Raw genomic sequence first — 17,726 nt, forward strand, 5'->3', positions numbered from 1 at the left:
AATTTTAAGTTATTATTACTTTATTACGTTTAAAAAAAAAAATCACAATTATTATAAGAAATTTAAAATTGAAACAAATTAAAGTTCTGTTTCGAAATCGTGTCTGTAATATATCACTGAATATTACTAACAGCTGTTTGTTAAATTTGATTTTGAAGTATTTGAATGCTCACCTGAGTACAATAGATTCTCAAACTAACATTTTAACTTCTACAATTTTGCTTGAACATCACCTTAAACAGCTTAAAAGTTATTAAAACTAATTTCATAGTCTTTGAATATTCTGCGTTTTCAAAAAAATGGTATGTTTCATTTTCATTTCATAATGAAATTTTCTCTTTATTTTGAATCTGAAGAGTTCGCGGTTTTGTTGAGGTTTGGAGTTAATTTTTTTATTAATGATGATTCAATATATTTGAGTCAATACGACTTACACCGATTTTATATAATATTTTCTTTTTAAAAATTCTGGAAATTAAAATTTAACATACTTCATGATAATCCCACACTGATTATAATCCCCCAAAGTTAAAAAAAAAACTCAAAATGTGAGTTCCTTCAGCTCATTAGTAACTGAATCGATGGTTTTGACCTTATGACCTCTTCAGTGTCAGCTGAGGTATTTTTTTGTAGTCTAACATTTTCATCAACGGCATATATCGACGACTAGATAGAATTGCACCTCCATACTATTAGTCTTTATTCATCTCATTTCGTTGAAAACATTAGTTGTGTCACAGTACTTTTCCTATAACTGGATATATAGATTTTCTGGGATATTGTAATATTTTTGGAGGTTATTTTGATCTAGGAGTTATGCAGCGGACACCCAACGACTTAGAAATTGTATGACCGTTATATATAAACCATATATGTATATTATATACAACATACTTTGTAACAGATTAGATAAATCCAAGTTTTTACTTGCAAAGTCTTATTGGTACTTTTGTCTGATACTTAATAATTACTTCCATGCTTTCCAACGGATTTAAAAACCTATGATTCTTATTACTTAGGTGTAGACCATTAGGTTCGGTTGTATTCTACTCTTGTTAGGGTTAGTTTCACATCGTTGGTTGTATTGAGGTATATATTAGAATATTGTCCTTAAGTGAAATCCCCAACTCAGGGACTGTCTCATAAAACCAAGGCTTTGTCCTAGTAAACTATACATTATGTTGTAAGGTTAAAAGAGCTTCGACACTCTGACCACCATTAGAAGAGGCCTATTTTATATATTTTTTGAATCACTTGTCTTGTAATTTGGAACGTCGAATTTGATTTCGAAAGATTTTAAGTTCTTAAAAACGAGTTTGGTGATAGGATATATCGTTTCAAAATGTCAGATCAATTTTTCGAACTTAAGTTGTTGTTCAAATTTGCTTGATATGATTCGGACGGTAAAATTTTTGATTCTCTCATTATTTAATTTGCGTTTTGTCTAGATATCTTTTGATATTTATATGAAACGGATGTCCACATTTCACAGCAAAAATAATTTATAACCTCAAAACCTGATGAGACATGAAATAAGTTTATGCAACTAGACTGAGTTCATATAAATTTTGAAACTGGACATTTTGAGGATAAAAAGCTAACCTTCAGAAGGGTGATAAGAGGGCCAGGAGAACGTCGGAAAAAAGGTTAAATATTGAAAGCTTCATACTAAATTTAAGCGCATTGAAACAACCTTAGTATGCACTTAGACCATAGCCAAGTTATTCTGAACTAATTATTTTTCGCTAATGTAAAGGTTAAAGACTTCAATGTCACATATTTAAGCAAATTGGATGTCATCATATATGAAGCATGTGAAAAATATTAAAAAAATCCTGTTTCATACCGAAATTAACTTGTGAACTCATCAAATTTCCGCTGATAGCTCCAAAAACTGTCTCAGTCATACTGATATGATAACATTGCCCTCTTTGCGCTCAATAACCCAAGTTTAGTGAAATTTAAGCACAATTTAAATTCACAATCCAAAGCATTGACCTTCCAGCACAACAGCTAAAGCCAGCCAGCCAAAGTCGATCCATATTCTGACGATAATTTGTGTGTAAGAATACGCCAAGTAGTGCGAAAACAATGTATGCGCTCGCAGACAAACATACAAAGTCGATAAATTCAAAACATTTTCTAAACAGCTACGAAATGCAGAATGAATATTATGAAAAACAAAAAAACGAAAAAAAAACTGAATAAATAATAAAGGAAACAAAAAGCGGCGACGCTACGAAAATGCGAAAAGCATTTTTGCACGAAAAACGTTGAAAATTAAAAGCAAACAACAGCAACACACACACAACAACGACGAGCAATGGAAAGACAGCAACAACAACAAATGGGAGGCAGGAAAATCGCTGCAACAACAATAGCAACAGCGCGCGCAAGCAATATGTGGCAAACAGCAAAAGCAAAAGCAAAAACATGCCTGAGAAAACAAAAACAAAAACAAATACAAGTAAAATAAAATGAAATAAAAAGCAGGCGAGCAATGAAAACAAATACAATTACAACAAAAGCAATTCGTGCACATTTTCCACTTGAAACTTAGGCAGTCGTCAGCAGTCCAGTCCAATGACTACAGCAACAGCACAGCACAGCGCAATAATGCCAACCCGCTCGCGCAAAAATCCAACAAGCATGCCAACAACAACGCTACACACCGCCGCGCCACACCGCGCGCACACCTTGCTGTACCGTTAGTTTTCCCCACATGGCGCTTGGGTGTTTGTTTGTCACATTGCAACTGGAAGGCGCTAGGCAATGTGGCCAGCACCCAACAGCCCCGCACGCTAGTCATCTCACTCCCTCACAGGCACCGCAAATGCTCCGGCTCGGGCTGACTCGACACACAGGCGAATGTACTCTTGCGCTCTTCAATTCAATGCACACCCACATGTTTGAGTTGTGTTGGTTTTGTTGTATTCGCATGTAGCATGTTGTTGTTGTTGGCTAGCGCATTGATGTTGGTGTTGCATGGCGTTGCCGAGTTTTAGGGGTTCACAACACACAAGCGCTTACTGTGCGAGTAATTGTATTTTCCGTTTTGGCCTGCCGCAACAACACAACACACAACATACAACAACAAACGCGAGCGCATGCAATGTGGTACACACCCGAACCAGCGAGCGAGCGAACGAACGAGCCGACGAACCGCTATGAATGTGTGTAGTTCGTACGCAACACTTCGGCGGATTTTCGTTTGACACTGGCCACGTACTCGTTGGACTTTACCAAGCGCCTCTCATGCGTTCGTTGCCATTAACCGTTAGTTGTGTTCGATGCCATGCCGCGCGCCATTACTCGTTTGCTCGCTGCGAACATGTTGACAACGAACTGCAACATTCGTAGTGCAACATGTTGCATGTTGCTCGATTATTTGTGAATTCGCAAGTTCGTATGTTCGTTAGCTGCATTCGTTCGTTCGTTTGGCGAGCGCCTACTGTGCGCTGGAATTTTCTTGGCCCACAAACAAATACTTACAAGCCTGATGTATGTTTTTGTTTGTATGTATGTGTGTGTGTTGTTGCTGAAGTCGAGACGCGCGCGGCCTATGCAATGTGGGTTGGTCGGCGGCATTTCATATGGCATTCGGCCGGTCGGCTCATTAGTCGGCTAGTTCGTTGGTTCGTTGAATTTTCCGTTTGGACCATAGGTGACTTCGTTGACTCAGCTTCATACAAGCACACACACACGCACACTCTCGAGGCATATGTATGAAGTGTTTGCATGTGTTGTAGGCTGTAGCCGAGTAGTCGTATGTACCGTTGTAAGCGCGCGCACATACAAACCGTAAAATTTTATAGGCATACAAATTCAAGTGTAGGGTACTCGTTGCTGTCGTGGCACTTTCGTGCGCTACTTGATTTTTGAAAATTTGCTTGGTTCGCTGCATGTCCGTCCATACACTCGTTCACCGACAAACACACACGCACACACTTTTATTTATCATAATCATATAATATATATATGTAAGTAAGCGGTGGAATCGCTCGTTCGCTTGTGTTCGTTTGGCTCGTTGGCTCGTTTGGTTCGCTCGTTCGTTATTCTGATTGAATTTTCCAACTTGATACGAGTGGTTGGTTTTCCTGCTTGCCGTTAGCCGTCCTTTTTCAGTACGCTATTGAGTTTTGTGTAGTTAAGTCAGAAAATATTTCGTATAGTTCTCGTCTCTCGTGTGACATTCTCAAAGTTCTCAGAAAACAAAATATCAAAAAAAAATAATAATAAAGCAAGCAAAAGCAAAGCAAAATATATATTCAACAATAGAATAAAGCAAAACAAATCCAAAAAATAAAAATAAAAATCATTATCATTACAAAATAAATATTTATAAATATTTGCGAATTTTAGCAAATTTATTTGTATTTGTAAGATAAAAAATATTGAAGTAAATATTTCGGTAATAAATAAATATTTTAAAACCGAAATCCAAAGCTAAGTTGAAGAGCAAACAATAACCAAAAATAAAAGTAAAATAAACGAGCTTTTCAAGTGCAGCAGCAAAAAATTGTATTTGAAAAATACAAATTGTGCAAATCTTATCAGCGGATAACAGCGTAACGTATTTGAATTTCTCAAAACAGTGTTTAACACGTAAATTGTCAACACAGTAGAACATAATACACATACACACACTCAGCTAGACACATATTGTAAGCTTTTGAGTGCCAAATGCGCTTTGAAACGTGTTTCAATTCAAAAAAATTTAACGGTTAAAGCAAAAATTTGAAAATTTCGAAATCTTCAAAGTGATTTTTGTGTGTTTTTATTTAATTTTTATTTTCATGCGACATATGTTTTGAAGTTTTGTGTGAAAGTTGCAAGTGTTTTTGTACATAGTGTTAGTTTCGTATCTAAAAACGACTTGAAAACAGCTAAGCATACAAGCAAGTAGTTGAAAAGTAATTATATTTTTAGTTTTAAAACTTTTAAGAAATTTTTTTAAATTTTTTTTTTCAAATCTTTTAAATTTTTCAAATCTTTAAAGTTTTCAAATACTAAAAATTTCAAAAAATTAAAGTTTTCGAAAAATTAAATTAAAAAAAAATTCTTCTTCAAACACTATATTTAAAAAAGTTAGGGAAATCATATTTTATTTTTCAGAAATATTATAATTTTTTTATTTTTTTTTATTTTTTAATTTTTATTATATTTTCTTTATATAAAAAATATATTTTTTATAATTTTTCAAATTCAAATAAATTTCGAAAAAAAAATTCAAAAATAATATTTGCTATATTTTAAAGCTTAAAGTGTCTAAGAAGAGTAGCTTTAAAGACTTAAGTTATATTTTATTTTATTTAAAATGAATTTATGAAGAACCCAAAACTGATGTATGAAAAAATTAATTTGAACAAAATAATAAATATTAAAATTTAAATGAAAAAGTATAAAATTAAATATTAAAATTTAAAAGAATTTAAAAACCAACTCTACTTGGAATGTAATGCTTTCTTCATATTAATAGTAGCACTTCAAGCCTAATCACAATTACAAATACAAATTTGGAAAAAAATAATAATGTGATCTTAATTTTTGTGAAATAAAATCATAAAAAATAGAAGATTTTATCTTTCAAAACAAAAAAAAAAAAAAATAAAATTTTTATTAAAAAAAAAATTTTTTTTGAAAAAATTAAAAAAAAAATATTTTTTTCTAAATAAAATACAAAAAAATTATATGTTGATTAAACTAACACTGAAATAAATATGAAAAATAATTATTTGACGAAGAAAATGAAAGTAGCAAATTCAAAAATTAGAAAAATAAAAAAATTCTATATATATAAATAAAAATAATATTATTTTTAATTCAAAATTTAAATAACAAATTAAAAAAAAAAATTTATTTAAATATTCGAAATATCTTTAAGATATCAAATTTTATATCGAAATATTAATTTTAAATCATAAAAAATTAATACAATTTAAGCTCTTGAATTTCTTATAAATGCAATTAAAAACAAATTTTTTTTTGGAATTTCGAAATTTCAATATTTATTTTAAAACAAAGAAAAAAAATTTTACAACAAAAATTTAAATTATTTTTAATTAAAAAAATATTTTCAATATGAATTATATTTACATAAACTTCTAATTTTATGATGGCTTTCATTCGAAGACCTCTTTCACTCTCATTAAAAACAAAATCACTTCCCTTTTTGTTCAAAAATCAAAAAAATATAAATTTTTAGTTAAGAAATATACTTTGCTGGAGTATTTGATTAAGTCAAATATTTTAGAGAAATAGTGGCACAAATAATTCGCAAAACTATGGATATTTCCTAAAATATCTGAACACATTTTCTTTAAGTGTATGTATATACGATATTTTTATAAATTTGACAATGAGAGATTTTCACTTGATTTCATATATATTTATAGAGTGAATTTTTAGTGTGAATTCAAGTGATAACAAGTGAAATAAAACAACGAGATTATATCTCAGTCGAATTTCAAAAACCAGTTAATTCATAACACTCAGTTTCAAAAACACAGTTTTCCAGTGAAAATATGGAAATTTCTCACAAACAACTGCCATGAAAATTCAGTTGAAACCACCCCAAAAAATAATACCTGCAAATCTTAAAGCACAATAAATTGCTGCAACTGCTTACGCAAAACTTAAATTTCGCCACTCATCATATTTGGCATTTTAAAGCAGAGCAGACTCAATATTATTCGCACATGATTGGCTACACCGCACTGACCACACCAACACACAAGCAGCGCCGCCACTTACTTGGCAATTTGCAGGCTTTCATTTGCATAGTTTGCTTTGGTTTCTCGCCTTCAAACAAAGGCACGAATTATTTCTAGTATTTTATAATGCAAACAATTTGAATTTATTTATCATTAATTTACAAATGCCTCAGCATGGCTGACTGGCTGACTGGCTCGTTGATTGTCTAAGAGCTTACGGCCAACAAAGGCTAACTGTGCTTACTACATAGCTATATTCTATATAGAATTATATATTAGATTGTATTGTGTTGTATATAATTTACATCAATGTATATATCGAATAGGCGTACACACATGCTTTCACTCAGCTCACAATTGCTGGAGTGTTTTATGCCTTTTCTGCAGCATTTCTGGCCGTTCGATTTGCCTCAATCGATTGGCGAAACGTTTACACAGCTGCCACATGATTTAGAATTTTGTAAACTGTTTCGCCGTGTATACGCCGTATATATATACACCACAATTTTGCCTAAGCATTTTTCCACAGCTCTCTTCGTATAAATTTTATTTTGCCTGCATTGCGTTTCGCTGTTTTACCTATAAAATTGTTTCTAATTTTTCTTTCTCAATTTATATTTCGCAAGTTTCGAGTGTGTGTTTGTGCGATTGGAAAAATATTTAGTATTGGTTTTCCGCGCATAATTATTTTGCGGTTTTATAGTCCGAAAATTTATTGTTTCGCATTTTTCATGCCTTTCATTCGGCCATTTCCACATGAGATGTTTTGGAGAATTTCAAGGTAGCTGCACCGGTATTCTTTATGATCGAATTGCTATTTTCTACAAAAATTTTGTTTGAGAAATACTTGATTATTTCACTTACAGGAAATCATGGTACTGGAAATTGGAAAAAAAGCATTAAGTGGTTCTTGACTTCTGAAAACAAACATGTGGAAATATTTCGTTCTTCTAAATAGAGCAATTAAAAAAGTTTTTAAAAAGTAAAATATTTCAGTATTAAATATAATAAAAATTAAGAAGCAACCTTTAAAAATGTAACTCACACATTTGTGAAAAAAAACTCATATAATAGAACTCACAATAAGTTTTAATATCTTAATCTGCTCAAAGGTGTTGATACAATTCTACTCATAAGTAAATGTGAAAATGATTGCAGTTTCTTTACCAAATTTTATGTCAACTAACCGTACAAGGTTTGAAGATTTCAGTTACAAATATTTATATCTGAAAACTAAAGAACTAGTTGCATATTCTGAGAAGAATTTATTTCACTCAAAACTAAGTCAAAAGCTCAAAATTTTACTCAACATCTGCAGTAAATCAGATTATAACAAAATAGTCTTACTTTAATCTCTCAGAATAAAAGAAAATGTGTTTTTAACAATTCAGTTTCCATACACTCAGAGTTTAACTCGTTAATAGCAAATAACTCAATTAACTAACTTTGTCATAGACTCAATATTCAAGGATTTGAGAATTCAGTTTCTTCTCAATTTATTTTCTACTGTACATTATTCAATATTATATTCAGTAACTAGATGAGAACTACTCCACCCATTACTCATCACTCAAAAAATTAACTCAGTTCACGAGTTTGGTTAATTTAATTAATGAATAACTGAGAAGGTATCAATATTTTTTAGAGTTACTCAAGCTTTGAGAAACAATAAATTTATTTAAACTGAAGTGCTCAAATTAGTACTTGGATTTCACTCATTTAATTAAAAATTTTGTTGCACCACTCAACTCAGAAATTTTCACTCAAATCAATGGCAATCCCCAAACTCCTTTGAGATCTCAAATTTACAAATTAATAAATTATAAATTGGGAAGCAAATCAATATTTAACTCAAGATTAAATGAGCATGCTCAATATTAAAACTCAGTTCTCGCTCTGCACTCAGTCTTTAATTTGGTTTGAAAAATAATAGTTTCCAGTGAAAAAGGTAGTTTATAATAAAAATTCAGTTCAATTGATTTCTTTAAACACTGAAAGTGTGGAAATAATATACGTTTAGGCTATTTTTTAAATTTGGATGCCAAACTTTATTAATGACATTTTTTTTTTTAAATTTTTTTTTTATTATTTTCAATAAAAATATAAAAATATATTATTTGAAAAGTATTTTTTTTTTAATATTTTCATTAAAAATCAAAAAATATTTTTTTAAATATTTTAATAAAATAAAAATATTTTTTATTAAAAAAAATAAAGTATATATAATATTTTTTAAATAAATATATATAATATTTTTGTTTTTTAATAAAAATATTAAAAAAAAAAATACTTTTCAAATAATATATTTAAAAAAAAAGATTTTATATTTTTAATAAAAATATTTTTAATTTTATTAATATTAACATTTCTTATATTATTAAAAATATTTTAACCAAATATATTTTTAATTTTTTTGAATAAAATTTGTTTATAATTTTATATCAATAAAATTTTGGAATAAATTTCGAAAAAAATATTTAAGAATACTTCATAAAAACTTTCTTTTAAAAATAAAAAAAAAATTGTTTTGAAATAAAAAAATCATATTTTGTACAGAAATTTTGAATTGAAACACGTTTCGAATACTCAAAAATTTGGAACTCAAATTTACAAAATCCAAATAAATTTATTGAAATTTATATTTATATTCTCTATTTCCCACCAAAAAAGGCATTTTAATTGATCAAAAGTGAAAACGAAATTCACCAAAATTTGTAAAAAATAATACAAAAAATATTAAAAATCCAAAAGGAGTGGAAATAAAATCAGAAAACAGCAATTTGTGCGTGTGAAAGAGTGTTTAAATACAAAAGTCATTAACTCAAATAACAGTAAACTACTTAAGTGCACACCTTATATAAGTAAAATCAAATCAAACAAAAACTTTGCAAAATTACAACAACTATAATCAATAGCACAAATTCATAATCAAACTAAAAATAAGAAAAAATAAATTTCACAATAAATATACTTTGCAAAAACCAGCTGAGATATTTATGAAAAAATAATATAAAATTAGCCAAGTGAAAACATTACTTGATACAAAAAACCATAAACAATAAATACAAATGTGCAAAAACTAAATCAAAACGCTGCAACGGTACATAAATACATATATAAAATTTTTAATAAAAACAAAAATTAATTTCGCAGCAAAAATTGTTATTCTTAGAAAAATTAAAAACAAAAAAAAAATTGTGCAAAACAAGTGCGGCCATTTTCCACTGCAACAACAGTAATCAAATCAAGTAATCAATAAAGTAGCAGCAGGAACATTTTCCACACAGTACACACACAACAGTAAAATAAAAACACAACACAAAAACACAAAAATTAAATAAACAACAAAAAACACAGTTAAAATCAGCCACACAAAAATTGTGTTGAAGAAATTGTGCAAAATAAAAGAGCAACAAAAATATTAAATAAAATCAATAAGTGAGCGCAAATAAATCAAATTGAATACAAAAAAAACACAAAACAACGCTAACTATACGTTGTTTGTAAAACAAATCCAGCAAAGTACACTTACGCTAAATACAAATAAACAACAAGTCAGCGCAGGAGCAAAAAAAAAAAATCGCTCAACAACAACAACAACAAAAGTGTTAGTACAGAAAAAAAGCGTTCCATATGGTTCATATTATTGAATTGGTCGGCCAGCCGAAGGTTGAGTTTGCTCAACAAGTTACTGTGAGTATACAGATGCAATAATGAGGAACTACAAAAAATATGAAAAAAATTAGAATTTAAAAATTAAATATGTAAATAAATATAAATTTTGAGATTTATTAGAGAGGTGGAGTAGGTAATAGAAGGAGAAAAAATATACATTTAAAGAACCAAATTGTTTATATATTAAATTTTTAAGACCCATTTTGAACAGATATAATTGCACACTGTCAATACACTGTCAATACACTGTTATCGAAAAAAAAAAATTGGTTAAAAAATTTTATTTTTTTTCGAATTAATTTTCCAAAAAAATTGTACAAGCTTTTTTTCCAAATTTCTTTTTCAAAATAATTTTTGTTTTAACTTTTTTAATATTTTTCGAATATATTTTCTAAGAAAAATTTGTTTAAAACTATTTTTCAGAAATTTTTTTTCAAAATTTAAAATTTTTTTTTTTAATTTTTACAAATTTCTTTTTTTTTGGTTTTAACATACTTCCGAGTCTACCTACCTTTAATTTTCCCCTTTTAAAGCGCCTAATTGCTATAAAAGTGCCAAACACAAAAAAACATAGCCTACATTAAGGCACTGAGTACTTTGTAGCATGCTTTTAGGCTGTATTGTGCACAAGCTTTGCTTCCAAATCCATACAACTCTAACTTAAAGCAAAAAAATCGCCAATGTATTATATTTACTGCTTTCTATTGAATTTTTTTATGTGTGTGTGTGTGTGTATATGAGTGTGTTCGTGTAGTCTGGGGTGTGGCGCTTATAAAAGTATATAAAATATAATAAATCTTCACGTGTAGTCACGTAATGACAACATAATATGTGACTTAGTCTAAGCAACTGACACAGCCAACTGGACAAATACAAAAAATACAACAAAAATTACAGCAAAAACAACAAGCACAGTACTTCTAAAAAAATACCAAAAAAGTATAGTAATGACATACTTATAAATATATATATTAATACAACAGCGAAGCGTGCCATCAGTGGTTTTTCACTAATACTAATACAGAAATCTACGACAAATCATAGAGACCGCCAGCGGCATACTTTCTTTGCTCAAAAACACACGCACCCACACCAATATAGGCATAAATATACCACCTCTTTATTGAAAATCTCATGTATTTACTTGCCTTTTTATTAGCTTGTCGGCCGCATATTTTTGGCTTTCCGCCTTTTTTACTTCAACTGTCCATTTTCCTTTCAGTCCCCTCTGCTGCCTGCTGTTGCTTGACGCACTGCTCCCACACTCCAGCATCAAAGGCAACATATTTTAACAATTAATCATCGTTACGCTGCTGCTCCTTATGAAGTTTACTTACGCCAACAACAATCACAACTCCATACTCACAAGCTTTGTTACGTGTTATCAGCAGTGCTAGTAAGCGCTAAGTGAGTTTGTTTGTATGTGTAGCGGAGTAAATGTCTTGTTTAGTCTCGCAAGTGATTTTGCCTTTGTTTCGTCTGTCTGTATGCCCTTTTCATATTACGTTAGATAAATGGGCGTTGCAAATTTGACAGCACAGCAAAAATCAAGACATCGTAGGTCAATATTATTAACATATACTAAATTATGAAGTATGGCGTCTGTTTGCTTTGGTTTCTTGGCTTGTTATGCTTGTTTAGCGGTCGTGTTATTAATTTTTTGCAATAATGAGGAGAAATTCATATTAATTATTTGGTGATTATAGTACAATTTGAGGATATTTGTGACTGAGTGGCGTATATGTAAAATTGATGAGGATCGCTGTTAAAGACGTAAAATGAAATTACATAAGTTTTTTCTGCAATTTCGAAAATTTTCCGTATTCAGATATTTCTATTTTCGACAATATGTCTTCTCTATACAACCATTTCAGGCATAATGCTTCCTAAATATGCCACTATTGTAAGTTCATGCGATTTAAGACACTATTATTTAATTCTGTATAAATTAACAGTAGATGCAAAATTTTTCAAAATGACATACGTTCTTTAGTAAAACATTACTTTCTTGAAGACTGTTGAATATATTCAAAAATTATAATTTTCTAGAATATAATATTAATCTCGTGAGGGATGATTTTTAGTTGCCTCATAGCCTTTTTCTCTCTCTCTACGTTCCATTGAAATATTTTCATTCTCATCGAAGTTTCATGAACAGTATAGAAGTCGTAATACCAAATCTGGTGAATAAGTTGCTTAAAAGGAGAACTTCAACACGACATTTTTCATACACAAATTTCACAATTTAAACTCAGAATCTTGCAAACACTGCCCATATCAAAAACGTCGTTCAAAATGTATTGAATCGAGCAATAGATACTGAGAACTTATGTTATACCTTCCATGGAAAAACTATGTTTTTCCGAACAAAATTTTCAATACTTATTCATTCACCCTCAGAATCAATTTATTTCCTTTTCCGACCCTCGATAATTGTTTTGTGACATTGCCTTGCTTTTTTCGAACAAATTATTATTTTTAATAATTTTCCTCAATTTAATAATATCCTCAATACATATTCATGCAATTAAAAACGTAAAATTATAAAAATAATTTTTTTCACAGTTAAAATTGCATACTATTTTTTGAAAGATAAATGCCTAATTCATTAACGTACGCAACTTAATGTACCGATTCAGATCAAATACTACTACTATTCATTTCACTGTACAGCATCGGCTGGATATGGAACCAAACAAAATTTTTCGAGAGAATGAGTCACAGGTATAAAAAGTCAATTCTAAGTTTTCGAAGTTAGTCTTCAAAATCGAAATATTTGTCTTCGAATTTCGAAAATAGATTTATACTGTATTCGAAAATGGATATGTAGTTACAAAAAATGTAAACTATGGGGATATAATTTAACTTATCCTCTTATTTCCATGGCGTATACAATTTTTGGTCATGCTTATATGAAAGCTTATATGAAAGGGGTCAATTTTGGATCTTCGAAAAACATAAATACTTCATCGTTAGAAGTGTAGCGTCTCTATTTTTGACAAAATTTTATGATTGTGAATTAATGTGATTCAAGGACCTTTCTCCTATTACAAATAATAATTATTATTTTTTTCCATCATCTTTTTCTTTCATCTAAAAAAAAGTATTTCACAAAATTTAACAAATTTTATGCGATTTTTCGAAACAAAACCCTACCTCGAAATTACGTTTATACTATATTCGAAAGCGAACTGCAATCTTTGGGTATAATTTTAACCACTTATTTAAATGGGGTTTAAATTTTTTGGTCATGCTTATATAAAAGCTGTTATGAGGGGTCAAAGTTGGAACTTCAAAAAAAAAATAAATATTATATAATTCGAAGTATACTGTCAAAATTTTTGAAAGAAAAATGTATGGTTGTGAATTAATGTGATTGAAGGACTTAAGTATTTGTATTATTTCTGCATAAATCATCCAAAAAAAAATTTCAGAAAATATTTCAAATATAATGTGATTTTTCGTCCATAAAAAAATTTACCTCACCTTTGTGTAGACACAATTATTTTTATATACAATTATTATATTATTTTGTATTGCATTATTATGAGAATATTTTCTCAATAGAATTACAGCAACATATAGACGACTAAGATAATGTCGTGGAAAAGAAATTTATAACCTTAAAAAATCAGCAATAAATTTACATCAACATTTCCACATGCTACTATGAGAAACCTAACAATGTCTGTGTATGTATGTATGTATATATTAAAAATCTTTAAATTCTCGCTGACTAAGCAAAAATTTACCGTACAACACTTAAATTTAATGAACCGCCTCAACAGCGTAAAATTCATTTACCTTCAAAGCATTTCCTTTACTCATCAAATTTTCCATGCTAAAAAATTTCACATTTTATTAAGCACAAATTATAGCCGAAAATGCTAATAAATACACCTATATATATGTATCTTATATAAGCGCTACTAGCAGTCTGTCAGCATATGTAAGCTGTCGAGGTGCTAGTATATTTGCTTGCCAACCCGTTTGTCTATTTATAGACTCTTATCTGCCTATTTCAAGTTTTATTATTTTATTTTTATAAAGAGCGTATTTATTCAAATTCCTTTCTTTTTTTTGTGCTGTTAGATAACACAAGCTCGCTGATGCACTAGGTCGTCTAATGGCGCATTTACGCACATTCACTTTAACTAACATACGCATTTAACGTCCCTCGCGTTGAAACTTTTGCGTGCCTTCCATATATGTATGTGTGTGTCAGTCACTTTATATGTGTATGTATATTTTTATGTATGTGTGAGTTCATCTATATGCATGTGTTAGTGTATATTTATATCTGTATGTATGCTCGCGCTCTACGTAATCGCTTGTTGTCTGCGTATTATCAACAATTTCTACCCTTCATTGATTATTTTATCTATGCAACATCCCCCTTGCGCGCGCTGTCGCCCTTATCCGCGACACACACATACACATACATACAGTTACATATAAATATACATATATATTTATATATCCGTGTTTATGAGTCCACCAGCCGCGCTCGTACGCTGGTGTACGCACCAACTGTTTTCTTTTTATTTTGTTTGTGTGCGCTGCTTTATTTTACGTTCTTCTTGTTTTTTTTTCGTGATTTCATTTTACTTGCTAAACATCTTTCGTTTCGTTTTATTTGCTGTCATTCGCTTTGCTTTACAGCAATTTTCGCTTAGTTGCTGACATTGCGTTGTCTGCGTTGTCGCCTGCTGCTGATTGGAATTTTTTTGCTACTGCCATACATATATACATATCTACATATATATGTGATGTTTTTGTTATTATTGTTGTTGTTTTATTGGTGCGTTCGTGCGTAGCGCACAGCTGTTCATCGCTAGCTGGTGCTGATTGTGGTTCTTTTTGCTTCTGTTCCTTCTGGTCTGATTTTTCAGCGATTTTCCAGTGTTATTGTTTTTGTTGTTGTTTGTATTTGCGCGAAATTTATATGCTGCGACACACATTTGAAATCGTCTCTATTTGGTGTGTTGTTATTTCCATTTTTGTGTCTAAATAACAGCGTTTGCTGCTCTCCAGTCTACTCTGACTCTTTAATGATGACACAGTTTCAGCTCATTATGCCACTTAAAGTAGGAAAAAATAAGTTGCAAAATGTAAATGTGAAATTTTTGTATGCTTCACGCACTTTTCTTAAGACGCAAAAACACGCAGACAGTCGTACCGCCACAGTCGCTCGTCCTTGTTATGCTTTTTACAACTTTTCACCATTTTCTTTTATTTTCTACATTATTTTCGAGAGTAAATCTCTTTGCTCTATATTGCTGTTCCAAGTAGACTCACACCACTCATTTTCTCTCTTCACTTGTTCGCCGCTGATTATTTGTGCGTTGGCTGCGTGGTGTCGTTCGCCTCATCAGCAGCTTTTCATGTTATGTTCCTTTACCAAACAACAAGAAAAAAACAACAAAAATATAAAAAACAAAAACAACATAAAACCAAAAAAAAAATAAAAAAAAGAATCCGAAATAAAAAAAAGTTGCCAAAACAAAAAAAGACGCGCGTCAACCAACATTTTCGCCAGCGTATGAGACCAGCGTAACTGTCAACGCACAAAATTGGAGCAGCAGACTCATTGACATGCATTTGGTGTGCTGTGCGTGGTTCATGCTTGCTTGTCTTTTTTGTGTTATTATTGTTGTTGTTCGGTTCGTTATCCCTTGGCAGGGTGTCAAGCGGGTGCGTGCGAATTTGCGTCTTTCTCGCTGTTTTCGCACGTTTCGCTTTTCAGCAGGATTTTCCCATATATTGTAATATATAGATAGCTATATTTAAAAAAGTGCTGCTTTCTATTATTGCCGCGAGCTGCGGCAATTTAATGTGTCACACGCACTTTAAAGCACCAAATGCGTGTTGACATTTATATATATGTAGATTGAAGCATACATTCAGGCGTTCAAAGTTAAATTATTGAAATTTTTAAAGCAGAATTTTGAAAGAAATGTATTTTTTTGGCATACTTTCAGGCTATGGAACTTTTTGAAAGGAATATTGTCGAAATATGTATCCAGTTTCTGAAAGACTCGAATAATTTAAAAATTTATCAGTTCTAAAACATTTCAAAATATATATAAGACCATAAATAATTGTAGAATAAGTACACAAGAACTTATACAAGTTTTTGTGAAGCATACATTTTGGCTGTGGAAACAAAATAATTTTGATAAATATCACAAAGCTATATGGAACTACTTCAGAACTTTCCAAATTCATATTCTTTACAGATTTCCAGTACACCGAATCATATAAAAAGTATATTTCAATCGTACCAAAATATGTCTTTGTAATTCTCAACCAATTTATGATATTTTGTAAATGTTGTATATGTCAAGATAATTCTCACAGGACTAGAAAATTTATAATTATTTATAGTGCGTTGGCTTCTGAAAAATAATTTTAAACCTTATTTTTGGTTGACAGTGGAGATAGCAAATCAAACCAAATTTAGATTATTTTTAGTAATTTTTTCGATACCACATTCTCCTCGGTCTACCTTTACTTTGAAACAGCACAACTCATTCCAATCACATCCATTAAAAACCTTTTATTCGACATCACTTCGACGATGCCAATCTCAAAACACATTCATGCCTAATTGCGACTAATTTTCATAGCCACACATGCTTATCTCGATGCATTTCACACCAAATTTAATGGAATTAGCATAGCATGTGTGCATGCAAGTAAATCACAAAACGAAAATAAAGACCACAAAGCATTAAAATTGTAGCAAAAGCAACAATAAAAACCAAACTCCAACTCGCAAGTTACATGTGTATGATGTAAAGCATACCAGTAGGCGTTCAAACAACTGGAAAAATACTAGAAGTAAGCCATAATTTTACGCTCGACACAGCAAAGCGCTGCAAAGCGGGCAAAGCAATTGTGGTAGCAATCGGCTTAAGCTAAATATAGGCGACTAAAAATAGACACACAAGAAAGTGGCAAAGAGTTCGTGGTTTGAACAGGAAGAAACCAGTGAAGGTCAATTCTGTCTAGGCATTAAATTTGGTTACAAGTTATGTGTAAACATAGGGCTACTCCATGCTGTTTATCATAAAAATATGTTTATTATCAATATAAGGTTACAAGACGCCGACAAAAATAAACTGAAAGACGCCATAAACTATGCTAAGCACAATTGCAAAGCACAACAAACGTCAAGTGAAACAAAAAAACGACAAACCATGAAAACAAACATGTCCGCGTACGCCCACTATTACGCCTTTTACCACAACAAATGGAAAAGTTACACATACAAATACAAAATATTTATAATTTGAGCCAAAAGGTATGTAATAATGTTCCTTTTCTTATACTAGC

At 30.6% G+C, this 17,726-nt stretch overlaps 1 protein-coding gene across 10 annotated transcripts in view; it reads left to right on the top strand.

Moving 5' to 3' along the window:
* Positions 1-17,726, top strand: part of LOC105221358 (CUGBP Elav-like family member 4) — an 867,302-nt gene that overhangs the window by 515,751 nt on the left and 333,825 nt on the right. For 2 of the 10 annotated variants that reach the window (XM_054230390.1, XM_054230392.1), the window contains exons 1-2: positions 4,092-4,664; positions 9,384-10,406. The exons of 5 other annotated variants lie outside the window; for them this stretch is intronic. In XM_054230390.1, the coding sequence (XP_054086365.1) occupies positions 10,347-10,406 (60 nt within the window). In that variant the 5' untranslated portion in view covers positions 4,092-4,664; positions 9,384-10,346. Of the gene's footprint in view, positions 1-4,091; positions 4,665-9,383; positions 10,407-17,726 lie in introns of those variants that run through there. 3 more of the 10 variants (XM_011198270.3, XM_054230388.1, XM_054230387.1) reach the window with 3 other exon arrangements.

This window comes from Zeugodacus cucurbitae, chromosome 4, assembly GCF_028554725.1.
Source record: "Zeugodacus cucurbitae isolate PBARC_wt_2022May chromosome 4, idZeuCucr1.2, whole genome shotgun sequence".
NCBI lineage: Eukaryota > Metazoa > Arthropoda > Insecta > Diptera > Tephritidae > Zeugodacus > Zeugodacus cucurbitae.